The sequence below is a fragment of the Podarcis bocagei genome, assembly GCF_964188305.1.
Source record: "Podarcis bocagei genome assembly, chromosome: 18".
NCBI lineage: Eukaryota > Metazoa > Chordata > Lepidosauria > Squamata > Lacertidae > Podarcis > Podarcis bocagei.
This window is the reverse complement of record NC_138144.1, coordinates 4456986-4475462: the sequence shown is the minus strand read 5'-3', so window position 1 is coordinate 4475462 and position 18477 is coordinate 4456986. Positions and strand designations below refer to the sequence as shown.

Genomic DNA, 18477 nt, shown 5'->3' with positions numbered 1-18477 from the left:
TGGGGTTGCGGCGCTCATCTCGCTTTACTGGCCGAGGGAGCCGGTGTACAGCTTCCGGGTCATGTGGCCAACATGACTAAGCCGCCAGAGCAGCTCACCAGAGCAGCTCACGGAACCAGAGCAGCTCACGGAACCAGAGCAGCTCACGGAAACGCCGTGTACCTTCCCGCTGGAGCGGTACCTATTTATCTACTTGCACTTTGACGTGCTTTCGAACTGCTAGGTTGGCAGGAGCAGGGACCGAACAGCAGGAGCTCACCCCGTTGCGGGGATTCGAACCGCCAACCTTCTGATCGGCAAGTCCTAGGCTCTGTGGTTTAACCCACAGCGCCACCCGCGTCCCTTCTTTACCAAACAATAAATCAGAATTCTAGTCCTCATGAATCCGATTTAAATCGCAACGTGGGAAGAGACTGGCCTACCTAGCACGGACTGGCAGCAGCGGCCTGACCCCGAGATGCTATCTCGGGGTGGTCTGCCTGCCTGAAAAGCAGTTGCTCTAACCACTGCGCCACACAGCCCTGCCTTTACAAGGGGTCTCAGAAAAAAACGGACCCTCCGAACCCATCGCCCCGGTTTGTTTTTCTCCAAACCGCTCAAGGGACGGGGAAGAATGCCCTCTGCCCCACCTGCAAGAAATTATAAGGTTCAGCAGGGCAGAGATCGCTGGAGGGTGTTTCTGCAGAAACAAGTACCCTGTAGGCACCCTGGATTTCTAGGAACTGAGTCTGTGATGGGAAGATAAATAGGGGCCGTGTCTGACTGCTTCTCATATTTGGGGAAGGGGTGGAATGTTGCCTCCGGCAGGCCAGGTGAGAGACACCTGTTGTGTGAGCCCCGCCGTACACACCCTATTCTTCAGGTGCCATTCCGCCGAGTCTTGTTTTGACCATGTGCATTTGAGGGTGAGAGAGAGCATTCCTGCTTTGTTTTATTATGAGAAAAACACTGCTCCCTTTCCCTTATGGAGTATCTAAGAGCCCGTCTAAGGGACACGGGTGGCGCTGTGGGTTAAACCACAGAGCCTAGGGCTTGCCGATGAGAAGGTTGGCGGTTCGAATCTCTGCAATGGGGTGAGCTCCCGTTGCTCAGTCCCTGCTCCTGCCAACCTAGCAGTTCGAAAGCACAGCAAAGTGCAAGTAGATAAATAGGTACCGCTCCAGCGGGAAGGTAAACGGTGTTTCCGAGCGCTGCTCTGTTTCGCCAGAAGCAGCTCAGTCCTGCTGGCCACATGACCCGGAAGCTGTACGCCGGTTCCCTCGGCCAGTAAAGCGAGATGAGCGCTGCAACCCCAGAGTCGGTCACGACTGGACCTAATGGTCAGGGGTCCCTTTACCTTTAAGAGCCCATCTAGAGTCCTTAAGTAGGTTTTCTATCGGTAGGAGAAAATAGATGTCTTTTAAAGATGTCTTTTAAAGATAGGATAGCTGCTTATTTCCTTCACATCTGAAGGGAGCGTGTTCCACAAGGTGGGTGCTACTACCTAGAAGGCCCTCTGCCTGGTTCCCTGGAACTTGGCTTCTCACAGGGAGGGAACCGCCAGAAGGCCCTCGGAGCTGGACCTCAGTGTCCGGGCAGAACGATGGGGGTGGAGACGCTCCTTCAGGTATACAGGACCGAGGCCATTTAGGGCTTTAAAGGTCAGCACCAACACTTTGAATTGTGCTCGGAAACGTACTGGGAGCCAATGCAGATCTCTCAGAACCGGTGTTATGTGGTCCCGGCGGCCGCTGCCAGTCACCAGTCTAGCTGCCGCATTCTGGATTAATTGTAGTTTCCGGGTCACCTTCAAAGGTAGCCCCACGTAGAGCGCATGGCAGTAGTCCAAGCAGGAGATAACCAGAGCATGCACCACTCTGGAGAGACAGTTTGTGGGCAGGGAGGGTCTCATCCTGCGTACCAGATAGAGCTGGCAGACAGCCGCCCTGGACACAGAATTGACCTGTGCCTCCATGGACAGCTGTGAGTCCAAAATGACTCCCAGGCTGCGCACCTGGTCCTTCAGGGGCACAGTTACCCCATTCAGGACTAGGGAATCCCCCACACCCGTCCGCCCCGTCCCCCAAAAACAGTCCTTCTGTCTTGTCAAAGGTCAGAAAAGGGGAGCAGCCGCCGAACCAGGGTGTTGCTTGAGCTTTGAACTGCTTTGAACTCCTATAGTCCAGTAAATAAAGTGTGATCATCATGTGATTTGCTATGTCTCACTTTCCCGATGGTTTGATGAACCTCATTTCCTGCCCAGGTTTTGTTCAGCTTATACTCCCATGCGATCAGGAATCCCCCAGCTTGGCTGGGAATCTGGACGATTTTATGGCAAGTGGCGAAAGGAGGCAGAGAGAGAATGAGGGTGTTTCGTACCTTTGAGTCATAACTTGTGTTGCAAAAGAGAGTGGTAAAGGTAAAGGTAAAGGGACCCCTGACCATTAGGTCCAGTCATGGCCGACTCTGGGGTTGCAGTGCTCATCTCGCTTTACTGGCTGAAGGAGCCGGCGTACAGCTTCCCGGTCATGTGGCCAGCATGACTAAGCCGCTTCTGGCGAACCAGAGCAGCGCACGGAAATGCCGTTTACCCTCCCGCCGGAGCGGTACCTATTTATCTACTTGCACTTGGATGTGCTTTCGAACTGCTAGGTTGGCAGGAGCAGGGACCGAGCAACGGGAGCTCACCCCTTCATTGCGGGGATTCGAACCGCCAACCGTCTGATCGGCAAGTCCTAGGCTCTGTGGTTTAACCCACAGTGCCACCCGCGTCCCTAAAAGAGAGTGAGAAAGAAAAAAGATCCTGGAACAGCTGACCTCTTGCAAAGGCTTCCTGCTTAGCAGCTCATCTCTTGCAAAGTGTAACCCAGCCGGCAGAACTGCTGTCAGGAGTGTGGGATTTCTCATCTTTCGCTTTATTTATTTATTTATTTATTTAAAATAATATCTATCCATTTAAATTACACACTTATGCAAAGAATTCACAATCTCATACTGCAAAAAGAAAACTAAAGAAAAAAGGATTAAGAAGAAAATACAGAAAAAAGAAAGAAAATAAAGCAAATTTACGTACATAAAAAATACTTAATCTTCCTAATTAATACTTAATTAAACACTTAAATAAAAAAGACTTCTGATGAAACGAGCCTTCCAATCATTCTCGTTGTACTGTTTATACTGTCTTTTTTTTTTCTTTCTTTTTTTTGCTTTAAGTTCCCCAAGTTTTGCAGGGACATCAGAGTTGTGGGGCAGGAGAATTTTGCTGGGCAAGCAACACAGAGGTGCTTTGGTCGGCCTCTGTTTGTCTCGAGAGACAATGGAGTACACCTCCAGGGGTGAAGTCAAACCCACCCCCAAAATTGGACTAAATTTACAGCCTTTTGCATGAGAAACCGGTCCCTCAAGTCTTTTAGGTCCCTAGTAAGAAAAACTGGACCATAAAGAAGGCTGATCGCTGAAAAATTAATGCTTTTGAATTCTGGTGCTGGAGGAGACTCTTGAGAGTCCCATGGACTGCAAGGAGATCCAACCTCTCCATTCTGAAGGAAATCAGCCCTGAATGCTCACTGGAAGGACAGATCCTGAAGCTGAGGCTCCAAGACTTTGGCCACCTCAGGAGAAGAGAAGACTCCCTGGAAAAGACCCTGATGTTGGGAAAGATGGAGAAGGGGATGACAGAGGACGAGATGGTGGGACAGTGTTCTTGAAGCTACCAGCATGAGTTTGACCAAACTGCGGGAGGCAGTGGAAGACAGGAGGGCCTGGCGTGCTCTGGTCCAGGGGGTCAGGAAGAGTCGGACACGACTAAACAACTAAACAACAACAAGAAGAAAAACACATCATTGGGGAACAGTGGTGTTTTTGTGTGTGTGTGTTTGTGTGTGTGTGCTTCTTTTGCAGAGCTCGTGAGCATCGATACAATATGACACGATAATCTTTATTGTCATTGTCCCATACAGAACAACGGAATTGAAAAAATCTACATCAGACATTCAAAAACCAAGAAGCCTGCTAATCCCAGCTATCCCAGTCTGGTTAGCCCCCTAAAAGCTCTGATACCCCATAATTAAATATACTCCCATAGAGACTACCTTACCCTGCGTTTAAAACCAAAATCGCATTTGGATAGAAACTGTTTCTCAGGCGGCTAGTCCTAGTCTTGTCTTTATAACCCTGCACCTTCTTCCAGAAGGCAGAAGCTGAAAGAGATCATTTCCGGGGTGCGCACTGTCCTGCGCTATCTCTGCCGCTTTCTTATGGCACCTGGAAGCGTAGATTTGATCCCACGTGAGAAGAGTGCACCCAATTATTCTCTCCGCAGTCTTTACAACCCTGGACAGCATTGTTTTTTCCCTGGCCGTGAAGCTCCCAAACCACACACACAGAACATAAGTTAATACACTGTCCACAGTACAATGGTAAAATGCCATCAACAGGTCCTTTGAGAGGTTATTTTTCCGGAAAATATAACCTCTGCTGTGCTCTCTTCATCAGGTCTTTGCTGTTTTCTCCCCAGGTTAGGTCGTCTCTCAACTCCATTCCCAGAAATCGAAACACCAAGACCTGTTCCACACGCTTCCCCTCAATAATTATGCCCATGCGCTAGCACAAATGCATCACGAAATGCGCAGGTGCAGAGTTGCGCTTCGTGCAGCACCGCACAGGGTTGCGCTACATGGCCCTCGGGGTCCCAATCCGAGGATTCCGTGACACTTCGCTTACAGAGACCTACACTTCCGATGTCGGAGATGTTCCCATGATAGCGTGGGAAGGCTGCCCCCTGCGGGCCAAAGAGGGGAACTGAGCACACAGGATGCAAAGCAACGGATTCGAGAAGGAATCCCGATTTAAGCGTTAGAAAGCGCTTCCTGGTGGTTGTGGGCTCCTTCCTTGGAGGTTTTCAAAAAAAGAGGTTGCATGGCCAACAGTCAGGGAGACCTGAATTGCAGGGGGGTGGGCTAGAGGACTCTGGGGGGTCCCCTTACAACGCTGCCATTCCAAGGTTCTGTTTAAAGGTGGGAAGAAAGAAAGAAAGAAAGAAAGAAAGAGAGGGAGGGAGGGAGGAAGGAGTATGAAGGAAGGGAGGGGAGAGGGGGGAGGGAGAAGGAAGTAAGGTGGGTGGGTGGGAGGGAGGGAGGGAGGGAGGGAGGAGGAAGGAAGGGGAAGGGAGGGAGGGAGGGGAGAGGGAAGGAAGGAAGGAAGGAAGGAAGGAAGGAAGGAAGGAAGGAAGGAAGGAAGGAGGAAGGAGGGAGGGAGGGAAGGAAGGAAGGAAGGAAGGAAGGGAAGAAGGAAGGAAGGAAGGAAGGAAGGAAGGAAGGAAGGAAGGAAGGAAGGAAGGGAAGAAGGAAGGGAAGAAGGAAGGAAGGAAGGAAGGAAGGAAGGAAGGGAAGAAGGAAGGAAGGAAGGAAGGGAAGAAGGAAGGAAGGAAGGAAGGAAGGAAGGAAGGAAGGAAGGAAGGAAGGAAGGAAGGAAGGAAGGGGAGGGAGGGAGGGAGGGAAGAAGGGAGGGAGAGAGGAGGAAGGAAGGAGAGGGCTGGGGGAGGGAGGGAAGAGGAAGGAAGGAAGGAAGGAAGCAATTGAAGGGGAGGCCGTGTTCCACCAGAGAAGCATTGAATACACCACTTGCCATAAAACCATCAGATGCAATGGGGTGGGGAGCCAGCCGGTGTGGGGTTTTATGTGGGTCACTGATCAGGAACAATATAAACGTCTTCCTCAGCGTTTCCCGAGGGGGGTCCCCCGGTGTAGTTGTAATACAGATCCTGGGTGTTGGCATAGACGGGCTGGTCGTCGTGGGGGACGTCCGGATCGGGGGCGCCGGGGCTCATCCTGTGGACAAAAGGAAGACATTAAAGGAGTGGGGTTTTGGTTTTGTGCCTCCCTCCTTAAGCCACCGCCTTCCTTTCTTCTACTTCAAGTGTTTGTTTTTAAATGAATTGCATGGTCCTTTGCTGCAGAGCGAGTTCCAACTTCCCTTGGCTCCCAAACTTCCCTTGGCTCCCAAGCAAGCAAAGTAGCCATAGGAAAGACAAGGGGGTCCATGGGAAACTGAAATTCTGCAAAGGAGTTGGCCGCAATTTCTGGGATGGCATTTCTCCAAAATGTGCTTGGGGGGCCATATCTGTGGTCCTAGACAAATTTGGAGCGGAGTCCCTAAGACGGTTGGATGGCGCCTTGTACGCCTCCTTCCGGCAACTTCTGCAGCCAAGCGAGTGCCAAACGTCTTGCTCTGCTTTCCTTCGGACCCCATCTTTGAGACCGAGAGGGGGGTTTTGTCGTCTAGGAAGCCCAGGACTCCAGACACACGGCCAGGGCTTGCACCCCGAGATAGTCACCGCCGCTGCCAATGCAGCAGTTTGACTTCATGCCCTGGCGGTGCGCTCTGTCGCTTCTCGACACAACCACAATCAGAAAGACGGGCTCACTTTGTCCTATCTAGCTGTCCACACTGACTGACAGCAGCTCTCCAGGTTTTTTGGGGTTGTGGGCAACCTCTTCCCAGCGGGACGCGGGTGGCGCTGTGGGTTAAACCACAGAGACTAGGGCTTGCTGATCAGAAGGTTGGCGGTTCGAATCCCTGGGATGGGGTGAGCTCCCGTTGCTCGGTCCCTGCTCCTGCCAACCCAGCAGTTCGAAAGCACGCCAGTGCAAGTAGATAAATAGGTACCACTCCAGCGGGAAGGTGAACGGCATTTCCGTGCGCTGCTCTGGTTCGCCAGAAGCGGCTCAGTTATGCTGGCCACATGACCCGGAAGCTGTACGCCGGCTCCCTCGGCCAGTAAAGCGAGATGAGCGCCGCAACCCCAGAGTCGGCCACTACTGGACCTAACGGTCAGGGGCCCCTTTACCTTTACCTTTAACCTCTTCCCAGCAATGTCTGAGGAACTGAACTGGGGACCCTCTCGGTGCCAAGCAGTGAATTTTGGTCCTTTCCTTCAGGATACAGCAAGATTCCAGTCCTCGTAATTTAAGGCCAAAGGACCTTGCCAATGCTGTCGACACAAACTGGCAAAGGTTGCCCCAGGGTTTAAGACAGAAATAATAATAATAATAATAATAATAATAATAATAATAATAATAATAATTTATTATTTATACCCCGCCCATGTGGCTGAGTTTCCCCAGCCACTCTGGGCGGCTCCCAATTGAGTGTTAAAAATAATACAGCATTAGGTAAAAGGTAAAGGGACCCCTGACCATTAGGTCCAGTTACAGACGACTCTGGGGTTGCTGCGCTCATCTCGCTTTATTGGCCGAGGGAGCCAGCGTACAGGTCATGTGGCCAGCAGGACAAAGGTGCTTCTGTAAAACCAGAGCAGTGCACGGAAACACCGTTTACCTTCCCGCCGGAGTGGTACCTATTTATCTACTTGCATGTGCTTTCGAACTGCTAGGTTGGCAGGAGCAGGGACCAAGCAACGAGAACTCACCCCGTCATCGCGAGGATTCGAACCGCCGACCTTCTGATCAGCAAGCCCTAGGCTCTGTGGTGTATTAAAAACTTCCCTAAACAGGGCTGCCTTCAGATGACTTTTAAAGATGATAGCTGCTTATTTCCTTCACATCTGAAGGGAGGGCTTTCCACAGGGTGGGCACCACTACCGAGAAGGCCCTCTGCCTGGTTCCCTGTAACCTCACTTCTCGCAATGAGGGAACCGCCAGAAGGCTCTCGGAGCTGGACCTCAGTGTCCGGGCTGAACGATGGAGGTGGAGACGCTCCTTCAGGTATACTGGGCCGTTTAGGGCTTTCAAGGTCAGCACCAAAACTTTGAATTGTGCTCGGAAACATACTGGGAGCCAATGCAGCTCTCTCAGGACTGGTGTTATGTGGTCCCAGCAGCCACTCCCAGTCACCAGTCTAGCTGCTGCATTCTGGATTAATTGCAGTTTCCGGGTCACCTTCAAAGGTAGCCCCACTTAGAGCGCATTGCAGTAGTCCAAGCGGGAGATAACCAGAGCATGCACCACTCTGGCAAGACAGTCCGCAGGCAGGGAGGGTCTCAGCCTGAAAGTCTTTTCCCAATGGTCAGGCTGAGCCTCAGGTGGAACATGACAGGTGCTGCAACTGAAACGTGCTTAATTTTAGTTTCGCCGCTGAAATTTGAGGCAACCTGCTTTAACCCGGTGCCTTCTGCATGCCGTGCAAGCACTCCGCCCCTGAGCTGACCCCTCCCAGTTTCCTTGGAACAAGCGGTTGCGTTGCACCCTGCCGATTTGCACACACACCCAACCCCACACATCTTTTCCTGTCAGCTCAGAGAGAGCAAGTTGCCCCATCGGAAATTAGCTAAGCGCGTGAGCTGTCTCGGGATGGGCGTGTGACTCTCCCGCCACCTTTGGAACGGGTGCGCACAAACGCCCGGCTCGCAAGATCCTGTCTCAACATCCAAGAGTCTCTGTGACTCAGCGACAATTGGAATTGCTAACCGTGGGAAAGAAAAATGACCGTATTTTTTGCTCTGTAACACTCACTTTTCCCCTCCTAAAAAGTAAGGGGAAATGTGTGTGCGTCTTATGGAGTGAATGCAGGCTGCGCAGCTATTCCAGAAGCCAGAACAGCAAGAGGGATCGCTGCTTTCACTGCGCAGCGATCCCTCTTGCTGTTCTGGCTTCTGAGACTCAGAATATTTCTTTTCTTGTTTTCCTCCTCCAAAAACTAGGTGCGTCTTGTGGTCTGGTGCGTCTTATAGAGAGAAAAATACAGTACTCTCTGCCTCCACAATGGACACCCCTCGGTTTGTCTGTTGGGGGCAGCGACAGGGGTCGGAACCACGCTTTTTCCGGACCGAGTTTCGTTCCCTTACGCCACTTCTGACACCACCAGATTACGCAACGCACAGCCTTGGGTGACCTCCTAGCCCCGTCCAAAACGGACAGCCGTTCAACATCTATGTGGCTTTTCCTCTCAATACATTCCTCTACAAGCAGTTTCGCTTTCTATTCATTCCTCTCATTTCCCCAATCTGCTGATGTTTCTACTGCAATTTTCAAAAAATAAGAAACGAAAGATCATCACAAAAATTCTTGCTGTAGACGAACAGTTCTGCTAGCAGGTACACGTTTTCGCAGTTTCTTCTAATGGGCTGCGTAATATTCTCAGGGATATATGCGTTTTGCTTGGTCTCCCCACAATATATGCTATTTTGGGGGCACACTGGTGGGTTGGGGAGCGCACATTGCAAAATTCGGGTGCAAATTCTGAAAGCGGGGGATGTAAAAAGAGACCCGCTGGATCCTGCATCCTTGTCCTCACAGATGCCCTAAACTAGAAGCCCCATGAGGATGTGGGAGCCACTGAATTCTCCCACTCTTGTTCTCTGCCACTCTAAGGTAGACTGCCTCTTTCATAGAGGCTCCATTACGCCTGCTTCTTGGGAGGAAAGCAATGACAAAACCTGGACAGCATCTTAAAAAGCAGAGACACCACCTTGCCGACAAAGGTCCGTATAGTAAAAGCTATGGTTTTCCCAGTAGTGATGTATGGAAGTGAGAGGTTGACCATAAAGAAGGCTGATCGACGAAGAATGGATGCTTTTGAATTCTGGTGCTGGAGGAGACTCTTGAGAGTCCCATGGACTGCAAGAAGATCCAACCTCTCCATTCTGAAGGAAATCAGCCCTGAGTGCTCACTGGAAGGACAGATCCTGAAGCTGAGGCTCCAAGACTTTGGCCACCTCATGAGAAGAGAAGACTCCCTGGAAAAGACCCTGATGCTGGGAAAGATGGAGGGCGCAAGGAGAAGGGGACGACAGAGGACGAGATGGTGGGACAGTGTTCTCGAAGCGACCAGCATGAGTTTGACCAAACTGCGGGAGGCAGTGGAAGACAGGAGTGCCTGGCGTGCTCTGGTCCAGGGGGTCACGAAGAGTCGGACACGACTAAACGACTAAACAACAAAAATAACAACAAAATGAAACTAAGAAGAGCAGCTGTATCAGGCCCAAGAGGGTGCATCACAGCTCAGAATCCTGTCCTCACCGTGACCAAAAAGATGTCTTTTTTAAGACCCACATGTACCAGCTATCGAAGAACGGCAGATGAAGATGATGGACTATATGGAACTTGCCGAACTGACCGGGAGACTCCGAGACCAGAGAGAAGAGACGGTGTAAGAAGATTGGAAGAAGTTTAAAGAATATTTGGAAAAAAATATGTTAATCTTTAAATCTTAGAATAGCTTTGGAAGCGGATATAGACTGTAGGGTTAGAAGATAGTGTATTTTAAAATAGTATTATTTGTAAGGGATAACGTGAAGATTTCAATGGTAAAAGTAAGTGTGATTAAAAAATGGTTAAAAATTATGATACCCTGGTACCTCGGGTTAAGTACTTAATTCGTTCCAGAGGTCTGTTCTTAACCTGAAACTGTTCTTAACCTGAAGCACCACTTTAGCTAATGGGGCCTCCCACTGCCACTGTGCCGCCGGAGCACGATTTCTGTTCTCATCCTGAAGCAAAGTTCTTAACCCGAGGTAATATTTCTGAATTAGCGGAGTCTGTAACCTGAAGCGTCTGTAACCCGAGGTACCACTGTAGATGTAAACTGCTAAAGATGAGGTAAAATGAACATAAGATTTCTGGAAGCTCACTTAACAATGTTTAGAAAAAATAAGGATAAGACAAAAATTTGTTTGTATTGTTTGTTTTTCTGTATGTGTTGTTTATTAGTAATAATAATAATAATAATAATAATAATAATAATAATAATAATAATAATAATAATAATATTTTTTTATTTATACCCTGCCCATCTGGCTGGGTTTCCCCAGCCACTCTGGGCGGCTTCCAAAAAATATTAAAATACTGTAATACATCAAACATTAAAAGCTTCCCTAAACAGGGCTGCCTTCAGATGTCTTCTAAAAGTCTGGTAGTTGTTGTTCTCTTTGACATCTGGTGGGAGGGCGTTCCACAGGGCAGGCGCCATTATAAAATGAATACAAAATTTTGAAAGAAAAAACAAATATTTTGCATTCATTATAAAATGAATACAAAATTTCGAAAGAAAAAACAAAGACCCGCATGCCATCAGCAGCTGAGGAACTGCGGCTAGTGACCGTACTTAGCCTTGCTCCTTCGTGCATGTGGTCTGATCCTTTTTAAAAGCTCTTCGAATTGTCAGGCGTCTCTGTTTCCTGTGGCGGTGAGTTCTGCTGCTCCGCGACGCACCATGAAAATAAGACAGCTGCTTTTTTTTTTTTTTTTTTTTTGCTTCTTGCTTTTGGAAGACAGCTGCCTTCTACTTTTCCGCAAAGAGGCGAGGAGCACGAACGAGATCCCTGCCGCTCATTTAAAAACCACAAGCGAAATCTCGTTTCGGCCTCAGCTTCTTCTGCAAAGCCAGCTCCTCCGCAGGCGCCGCAGCCCAAACTGCTGAAGAGTCAGCGTTTTAGGAGAGTTTGCATTTGGGTTTTTCTCTTCGGTTGACCTCTGGGCTGGAGGGAAGTGTTTCGGAGGAAGTCTGGACTTCCTGCTTCGGAGTTAAAGTCTGCTGACACCTCTCTTCCACTTTCTAAATCAGGTTCTCACAAAACTTGGCCCTCCGGTAGTATTCTGACTACAATTCCCATCATCCTTGACCACTGGTCCTGCTAGATAGGGATGATGGGAGTTGTAGTCCCAGCAAAAGCTGGAGACCCAAGTTTGGAAAACCAAACCTATGGGCGAGTTTGCAAGCCGTGTTTTGACCGGAATGGAGAAGTTCCTGGGAGGTGAGTCAAGACAAAACCAGGGAGGTTGCGGGAGACAGTTCCCTAGGACACTGCCCCCCCCCAGATTCGAACCCCCTGGATGTGACCTTGGGGGCCTCCCAGGTGGAAGCTTTGTTGTTGTTTAGTCGTTTAGTCGTGTCCGACTCTTCCTGACCCCATGGACCAGAGCACGCCAGGCACTCCTGTCTTCCACCGCCTCCCCCAGTTTGGTCAAACTCATGCTGGTCGCTTCGAGAACACTGTCCCACCATCTCGTCCTCTGTCGTCCCCTTCTCCTTGCGCCCTCCATCTTTCCCAACATCAGGGTCTTTTCCAGGGAGTCTTCTCTTCTCATGAGGTGGCCAAAGGATTGGAGCCTCAGCTTCAGGACCTGTCCTTCCAGTGAGCACTCAGGGCTGATTTCCTTCAGAATGGAGAGGTTTGATCTTCTTGCAGTCCATGGGACTCTCAAGAGTCTCCTCCAGCACCAGAATTCAAAAGCATCCATTCTTCGGCGATCAGCCTTCTTTATGGTCCAGCTCTCACTTCCATACATCACTACTGGGAAAACCATAGCTTTTACTATATGGACCTTTGTTGGCAAGGTGATGTCTCTACTTTTTAAGATGCTGTCTAGGTTTGTCATTGCTTTTCTCCCAAGAAGCAGGCGTCTTTTAATTCCGTGGCTGCTGTCACCATCTGCAGTGATCATGGAGCCCAAGAAAGTAAAATCTCTCACTGCCTCCATTTCTTCCCCTTCTAGACCCATATTAAAAACACTGGGAAAATGCTTTTTAAAAAAAAGTTTTGAAAATATATTGAATTTGCCATTAAGCCCGCCATCGCCATCTGTTTTCTGTTTTTATGTGACGTTTGCAAAATTGAAACATTCAGCAATAAATTAACTTATTTTTTGAAATCATTTCATTTGGTTTTTCAAGTAAAAATTTATAACAATACCAGATGCGCATCCGTATAGAGAGCTTTCTCTGAATCTCGAGACCCTTCCATGGGTCTTTGCAACTGTGTATTATTTCATAATCTATGTTTCATACCTGTCTGTATTATCCAAAGTGGTTGTTACATTACAAGAAATGTTAAAATCCTGCTAATGTTTTATTGCTGTTTTGCAGCTTTGACCTGTTGCAGGAGCTTAGCGAGACCTTAGCAGAGCATAAGCAGAGTTCCAGAAAACAATCAGTTGCAGGCAGGACGGACGAAGCAGGAACAAGACGCTGCTACTAGTAACTTGGTTACTTAAGAGTAAACAAGTTGGGATTTTTGACTACGTGCCATTCTGTGCAGCTTCACACAGAGTCAATCATCCCAACATGTTTTTCATCAGCAGTGGTCTCATAAATAAATAAATAAATAAATTATTATTTATACCCTGCCCATCTGGCTGGGTTTCCCCAGCCACTCTGGGCGGCTTCCAACAAAACACTAAAATGATGACACCAAACTAGGAGGGGTGGCTAACACCCCAGAGGACAGGATCACACTTCAAAATGACCTTGACAGATTAGAGAACTGGGCAAAAACAAACAAGATGAATTTTAACAGGGAGAAATGTAAAGTATTGCACTTGGGCAAAAAAAATGAGAGGCACAAATACAAGATGGGTGACACCTGGCTTGAGAGCAGTACATGTGAAAAGGATCTAGGAGTCTTGGTTGACCACAAACTTGACATGAGCCAACAGCGTGACACGGCAGCTAAAAAAGCCAATGCAATTCTGGGCTGCATCAATAGGAGTATCGCATCTAGATCAAGGGAAGTAATAGTGCCACTGTATTCTGCTCTGGTCAGACCTCACCTGGAGTACTGTGTCCAGTTCTGGGCACCACAGTTCAAGAAGGACACTGACAAACTGGAACGTGTCCAGAGGAGGGCAACCAAAATGGTCAAAGGCCTGGAAACGATGCCTTATGAGGAACGGCTAAGGCAGCTGGGCATGTTTAGCCTGGAGAAGAGGAGGTTAAGGGGTGATATGATAGCCATGTTCAAATATATAAAAGGAGGTCACATAGAGGAGGGAGAAAGGTTGTTTTCTGCTGCTCCAGAGAAGCGGACACGGAGCAATGGATCCAAACTACAAGAAAGAAGATTCCACCTAAACATTAGGAAGAACTTCCTGACAGTAAGAGCTGTTTGACAGTGGAATTTGCTGCCAAGGAGTGTGGTGGAGTCTCCTACTTTGGAGGTCTTTAAGCAGAGGCTTGACAACCATATGTCAGGAGTGCTCTGATGGTGTTTCCTGCTTGGCAGGGGGTTGGACTCGATGGCCCTTGTGGTCTCTTCCAACTCTATGATTCTATGATTCTATGAAAATACAATAACCTATTAAACATTAAAAGCTTCCCTAAACAGGGCTGCCTTCAGATGTCTTCCAAAAGTTTGGTAGGTATTTGTCTCTTTGACATCTGGTGGGAGGGCGTTCCACGGGGCGGGCGCCACCACCGAGAAGCCCTCTGCCTGCTTCCCTGTAACTTGGCTTCTCGCAGGGAGGGAACTGCCAGAAGGCCCTTGGCGCTGGACCTCAGTGTCCAGGCTGAATGATGGGGGTGGAGACGCTCCTTCAGGTGTACTGGGCCGAGGCCGTTTAGGGCTTTAGAGGTCAGCACCAACACTTTGAATTGCGCTCGGAAATGTCCGGGGAGACAATGCAGGTCTTTCAAGACCGGTGTTATATGGTCTCGACTGCCGCTCCCAGTCACTAGTCTAGCTGCCGCATTCTGGATTAATTGCACTTTCCGGGTCACCTTCAAAGGTAGCCCCACGTAGAGCACATGGCAGTAGTCCAAGCGGGAGATAACTAGATCATGCACCACTCTGGCAAGTATATATATAAAAAATTCCCCATTCTTCCTTAAAGTTTTCAGGAACCAAGAAGGCAAAAATAAAACAATTTTTTAAAGGAAAAAGCTTACCTGCTTGTCGACGGCTTGCTGGCCCGCCGTTTGCCCTGCCTTGTTCCGGCCCCGTGGTCGATGTTTTCATAGTTGGCGTGGCAGCCGTGGCCCACTTCGCCCTGCGAGCCGGTGTGGCTGATGTACCGCGGCTGCCCGTGGACCCCCTCAGACGCAGAGGAGGCCCTCTTGTTGTTGCTGATGGCAGCCGCCCCCTTCCTCTGGATCAGGAAATAAGCGAGTCCGGCGAGGAGGAACACAGCTACGATGGGCACCACAATGGCGGCATAGAGTGAACCGGACATGCCTTGGCACTGCTGGGCGTAGAAGTCGCTCACGTTTCGGGCCCGGCCTTCCGAGGTGAAGCACTGGCAGTCGGTGTCGGCGGAGCAGTTTTGGCAATAGGACAGGACGCTCTCGGACACGGGGCATTGGCAATCCACGGCGAGTTGCTCCAGGCAGCTGTGGAATGCCCCGGTTGGCACCCAGCGGAGGTCGTTTTTCTCCAGCCACAGCTCCTGCAGCCCGGACGCATTGGTGAAGAACTGGGGAGCCAGCTCCCTCAGACCGATGCCCGACAGGCGGAGCTTTCTCACCTTGGCGGCGCGGCTCAGGAAACCGTCCGGCAAGCTTCGGAGGTCGTTCCCAGACAAGTCCAGCTCTTCCACCCGGGGCCCCAAAGTGGCGTTGTCAGGGATTTCAGGGATTCCGCAGCCGGCGAGTGCCAGCGTATCCGCAGAGTCCCGGAAGAAGCGGGCCAGATTCTCTGCGGGGTGGGTTTGGTTGGGCAAAGGGCAGTTGAGGTACGCGGGCCGGGTGAGGAGGCAGAAGATGGCGGTCGCCAGGAGTCTCCACATCCTGCGGAGACACAATTTGGAAAGGGGGAGGGGTTGCAGTGAATGTGGGAAAGGAAAATTGGCAGGGGGTCCCGTTGGCAGTGGAGACCCCTCCCCATCGTTCCCATGCGTGGAGCCAATTTGGGTCAGTTCCCGCTTCACACATCTTAGCTGCGCATCGTGGAGTTGTGGCGCTGGAAGCAACCACAAGAGAATCCAGACTGGATTATTGTAACTCGCTCTACGTGGGGCTGCCCTTGAGACTGACCCAGAAACTCCAGCGGGTGCAGAATGCCGCGGCGAGACTCCTTACAGGGTCTTCGCTGTGAGATCACATCCACCCGGTACTATACCAGCTGCACTGGCTCCCGGTGGAGTACAGGGTCAGGTTTAAGGTGCTGGTTTTAACCTTTAAAGCCCTATATGGCTTAGGACCCTCGTACCTACGGGACCACCTCTCCTGGTATGTCCCACAGAGGAACTTACGGTCTTCAAATAAAAACATCCTGAAGGTCCCAGGACACAGAGAGGTTAGGCTGGCCTCAACCAGAGCCAGGGCTTTTTCGGCTGCGGCTCCGATCTGGTGGAACACTCTGCCACAAGAGACTAGGGCCCTGTGGGACTTGACATCTTTCCGCAGGGCCTGCAAGACGGAGCTGTTCCACCAGGCCTTTGGCCAGGGCACAGCCTGACTCCCTCCTTTGGCAATCTTCACAGAACTCTAGCCCAATGGTTGCCATCAATTTGATTTGAATTAATTTTATAATGAAATGATTTTAGAATGTTGGATTATTTGATTGTTGTTAGCCGCCCTGAGCCCGGCTTTGGATGGGGAGGGCGGGATATAAATCAAATTATTATTATTATTATCTAGATAGACACCGTATTTTTCGCTCCATAAGATGCACCTGACCATAACACGCACCTTGTTTTTAGAGAAGGAAAACAAGAAAACAAATATTCTGAACGAAACAGCAGATGTATGATTTTTGTGGTTCATGCTGTGGCCATAGACATGGTTTGATGGTGAGTTTGGGGTAGCCCAATGCAAAAATCTTGAGGATCCATGTGGATCCGTGCTTTGTAACCGCATTTTTGTGCCATTGCGGCCCCACGCAACAGTGGGTGCATGGGTTTTTTGGTGCAGGCTGTAGCCATGGACATGCTATGTGATCTGATGGTGAATTTGGGGTGACCCAATGCAAAAATTCCAAGGATCCAGGGGCTTTTAGCTCCCTCAGGTTACATACGCTTCAGGTTACAGACTCCGCTAACACAGAAATAGTGCTTCAGGTTAAGAACTTTGCTTCAGGATGAGAACAGAAATCATGCTCCAGTGGCACGGCAGCAGCAGGAGGCCCCATTAGCTAAAGTGGTGCTTCAGGTTAAGAACGGTTTCAGGTTAAGTACGGACCTCCGGAACGAATTAAGTACTTAACCCGAGGTACCACTGTATTGAAAGATTCTCGGCAGAAGGTAACTGAAACTGTCCACAGAACCGTACAGAACAGCCTTACACTTACAGAGCAAAATAACCTCTTGAATTGTATGCCCAGCACGTGGAACCTTACGAAAAGGACAATACAAATGAACTCTCTATGTCTTTAACCCAGGCATATGCAACCTTCGGCCCTCCAGATGTTTTTGGGACTACAACTCCCATGATCCCTAGCTAACAGGAGCAGTGGTCAGGGATGATGGGAATTGTAGTCCAAAACATCTGGAGGGCCGGCAGATGAAGATGATGCTTTTTTCGGAGCTAGCCAACCTAACCGGAAGAGTCCGCGACCAGAAGGAGGAGGAGTATCAGGAAGAATGGACAAAATTTAATGATTATTTAGTTAAACATTGGAGGGCATAAATGTGAGCGACTTCCATGCCCAGCAGTGTGGTTATTCGGGCTCATGAGGACTAGGGCCTTGGGACGCCTTCATGGGAAGGATCACAGCTCACCCTTTGCACGTGGGAGGTCCTGGGTTCGAATCCTGACACCTCTAGGTCCTGGCTGGTGGTGCCCATCCACCGCCGCCATGTTGGGAAACCCGGGAGAGCAGTTGCCGGTCCGTGCCGACAACACTGACCCAAATGGCCTGACTCAACAGCTCACATGTTGACAGTTTCAGCACTGACCCCCCCCACCTCCCTCCAGGGCAGAGAGGCCCTCAATACTGGGCTTAGCGCCCCCTCAACCAACCCCCAAAACAGCCCAGCCCTACCTGCTTCCTGCAGAGATCTCGGACGTCTGCCTTCTGCCTCGGGACTCTTGACATCGCTTGTGTGGAGGGGAAAAGGAGAAGCGCAACTTCCCTCTTTGGGGGGGGCGGGAGGCAGGAGAGGAAATACTAGCAGAAAGGAAAGTTTGCTCTGGGGAAACTATGCCTTGCGCAACCCGCCAAGCCAGGCAGTGTTCAGACGCCCTCCAAGAATTGGGGGGTTTTGGTTTTGGGGGTTCTGAGCCCAAGGGGCCAGGATGGGAGCTAGTGGTCCAAGAGGCGGAGTCTGTTCAATAGAGGGGAGGAGCTAAGGTGGAGTATTTTAAATTGTAAAACAGAAAATTATATATATAGATATATATATACACACACACACACACAAAAAAAAAATATACCGTATTTTTCGCTCTATAAGACGCACCAGACCCACAAGACGCACCTAGTTTTTGGAGGAGGAAAACAAGAAAAAAAAATATTCTGAATCTCAGAAGCCAGAACAGCAAGAGGGATCGCTGCGCAGCGAAAGCAGCAATCCCTCTTGCTGTTCTGGCTTCTGGGATAGCTGCGCAGCCTGCATTCGCTCCATAAGACGCACACACATTTCCCCTTACTTTTTAGGAGGGGAAAAGTGAGTCTTATAGAGCAAAAAATACGGTCTGAAGCTCAACATCAAAAAAACAAAGATCATGGCCACTGCTCCCATCACCTCCTGGCAAATAGAAGGGGAAGAAATGGAGGCAGTGAGAGATTTTACTTTCTTGGGCTCCATGATCACTGCAGATGGTGACAGCAGTCACGAAATTAAAAGACGCCTGCTTCTTGGGAGAAAAGCAATGACAAACCTAGACAGC

General features: G+C 49.8%; 1 protein-coding gene across 1 annotated transcript; it reads right to left on the bottom strand.

The window, feature by feature from the left end:
• Positions 1–5535: 5535 nt before the first annotated feature.
• On the bottom strand, positions 5536–17721 carry LRRC25 (leucine rich repeat containing 25). Its single transcript, XM_081177991.1, has 3 exons — positions 17630–17721; positions 14599–15435; positions 5536–5807 (listed from the first exon to the last, which is right to left on the bottom strand). Exons 2-3 carry the CDS (start codon positions 15432–15434, stop codon positions 5663–5665), a joined length of 981 nt encoding a protein of 326 aa, XP_081034117.1. The 5' UTR covers position 15435; positions 17630–17721; the 3' UTR covers positions 5536–5662.
• Positions 17722–18477: the final 756 nt, after the last annotated feature.

What these genes read in the sequence shown, in the direction of transcription:
- LRRC25 (XM_081177991.1), bottom strand. Translation starts at nt 15,434, where the DNA reads ATGTGGAGACTCCTGGCGACCGCCATCTTCTGCCTCCTCACCCGGCCC. An exon ending in AGCAAGCCGTCGACAAGCAG is followed by an intron (nt 5,808 to 14,598) that starts GTAAGCTTTTTC and finishes TTTTGTCCACAG; the next exon opens with GATGAGCCCCGGCGCCCCCG.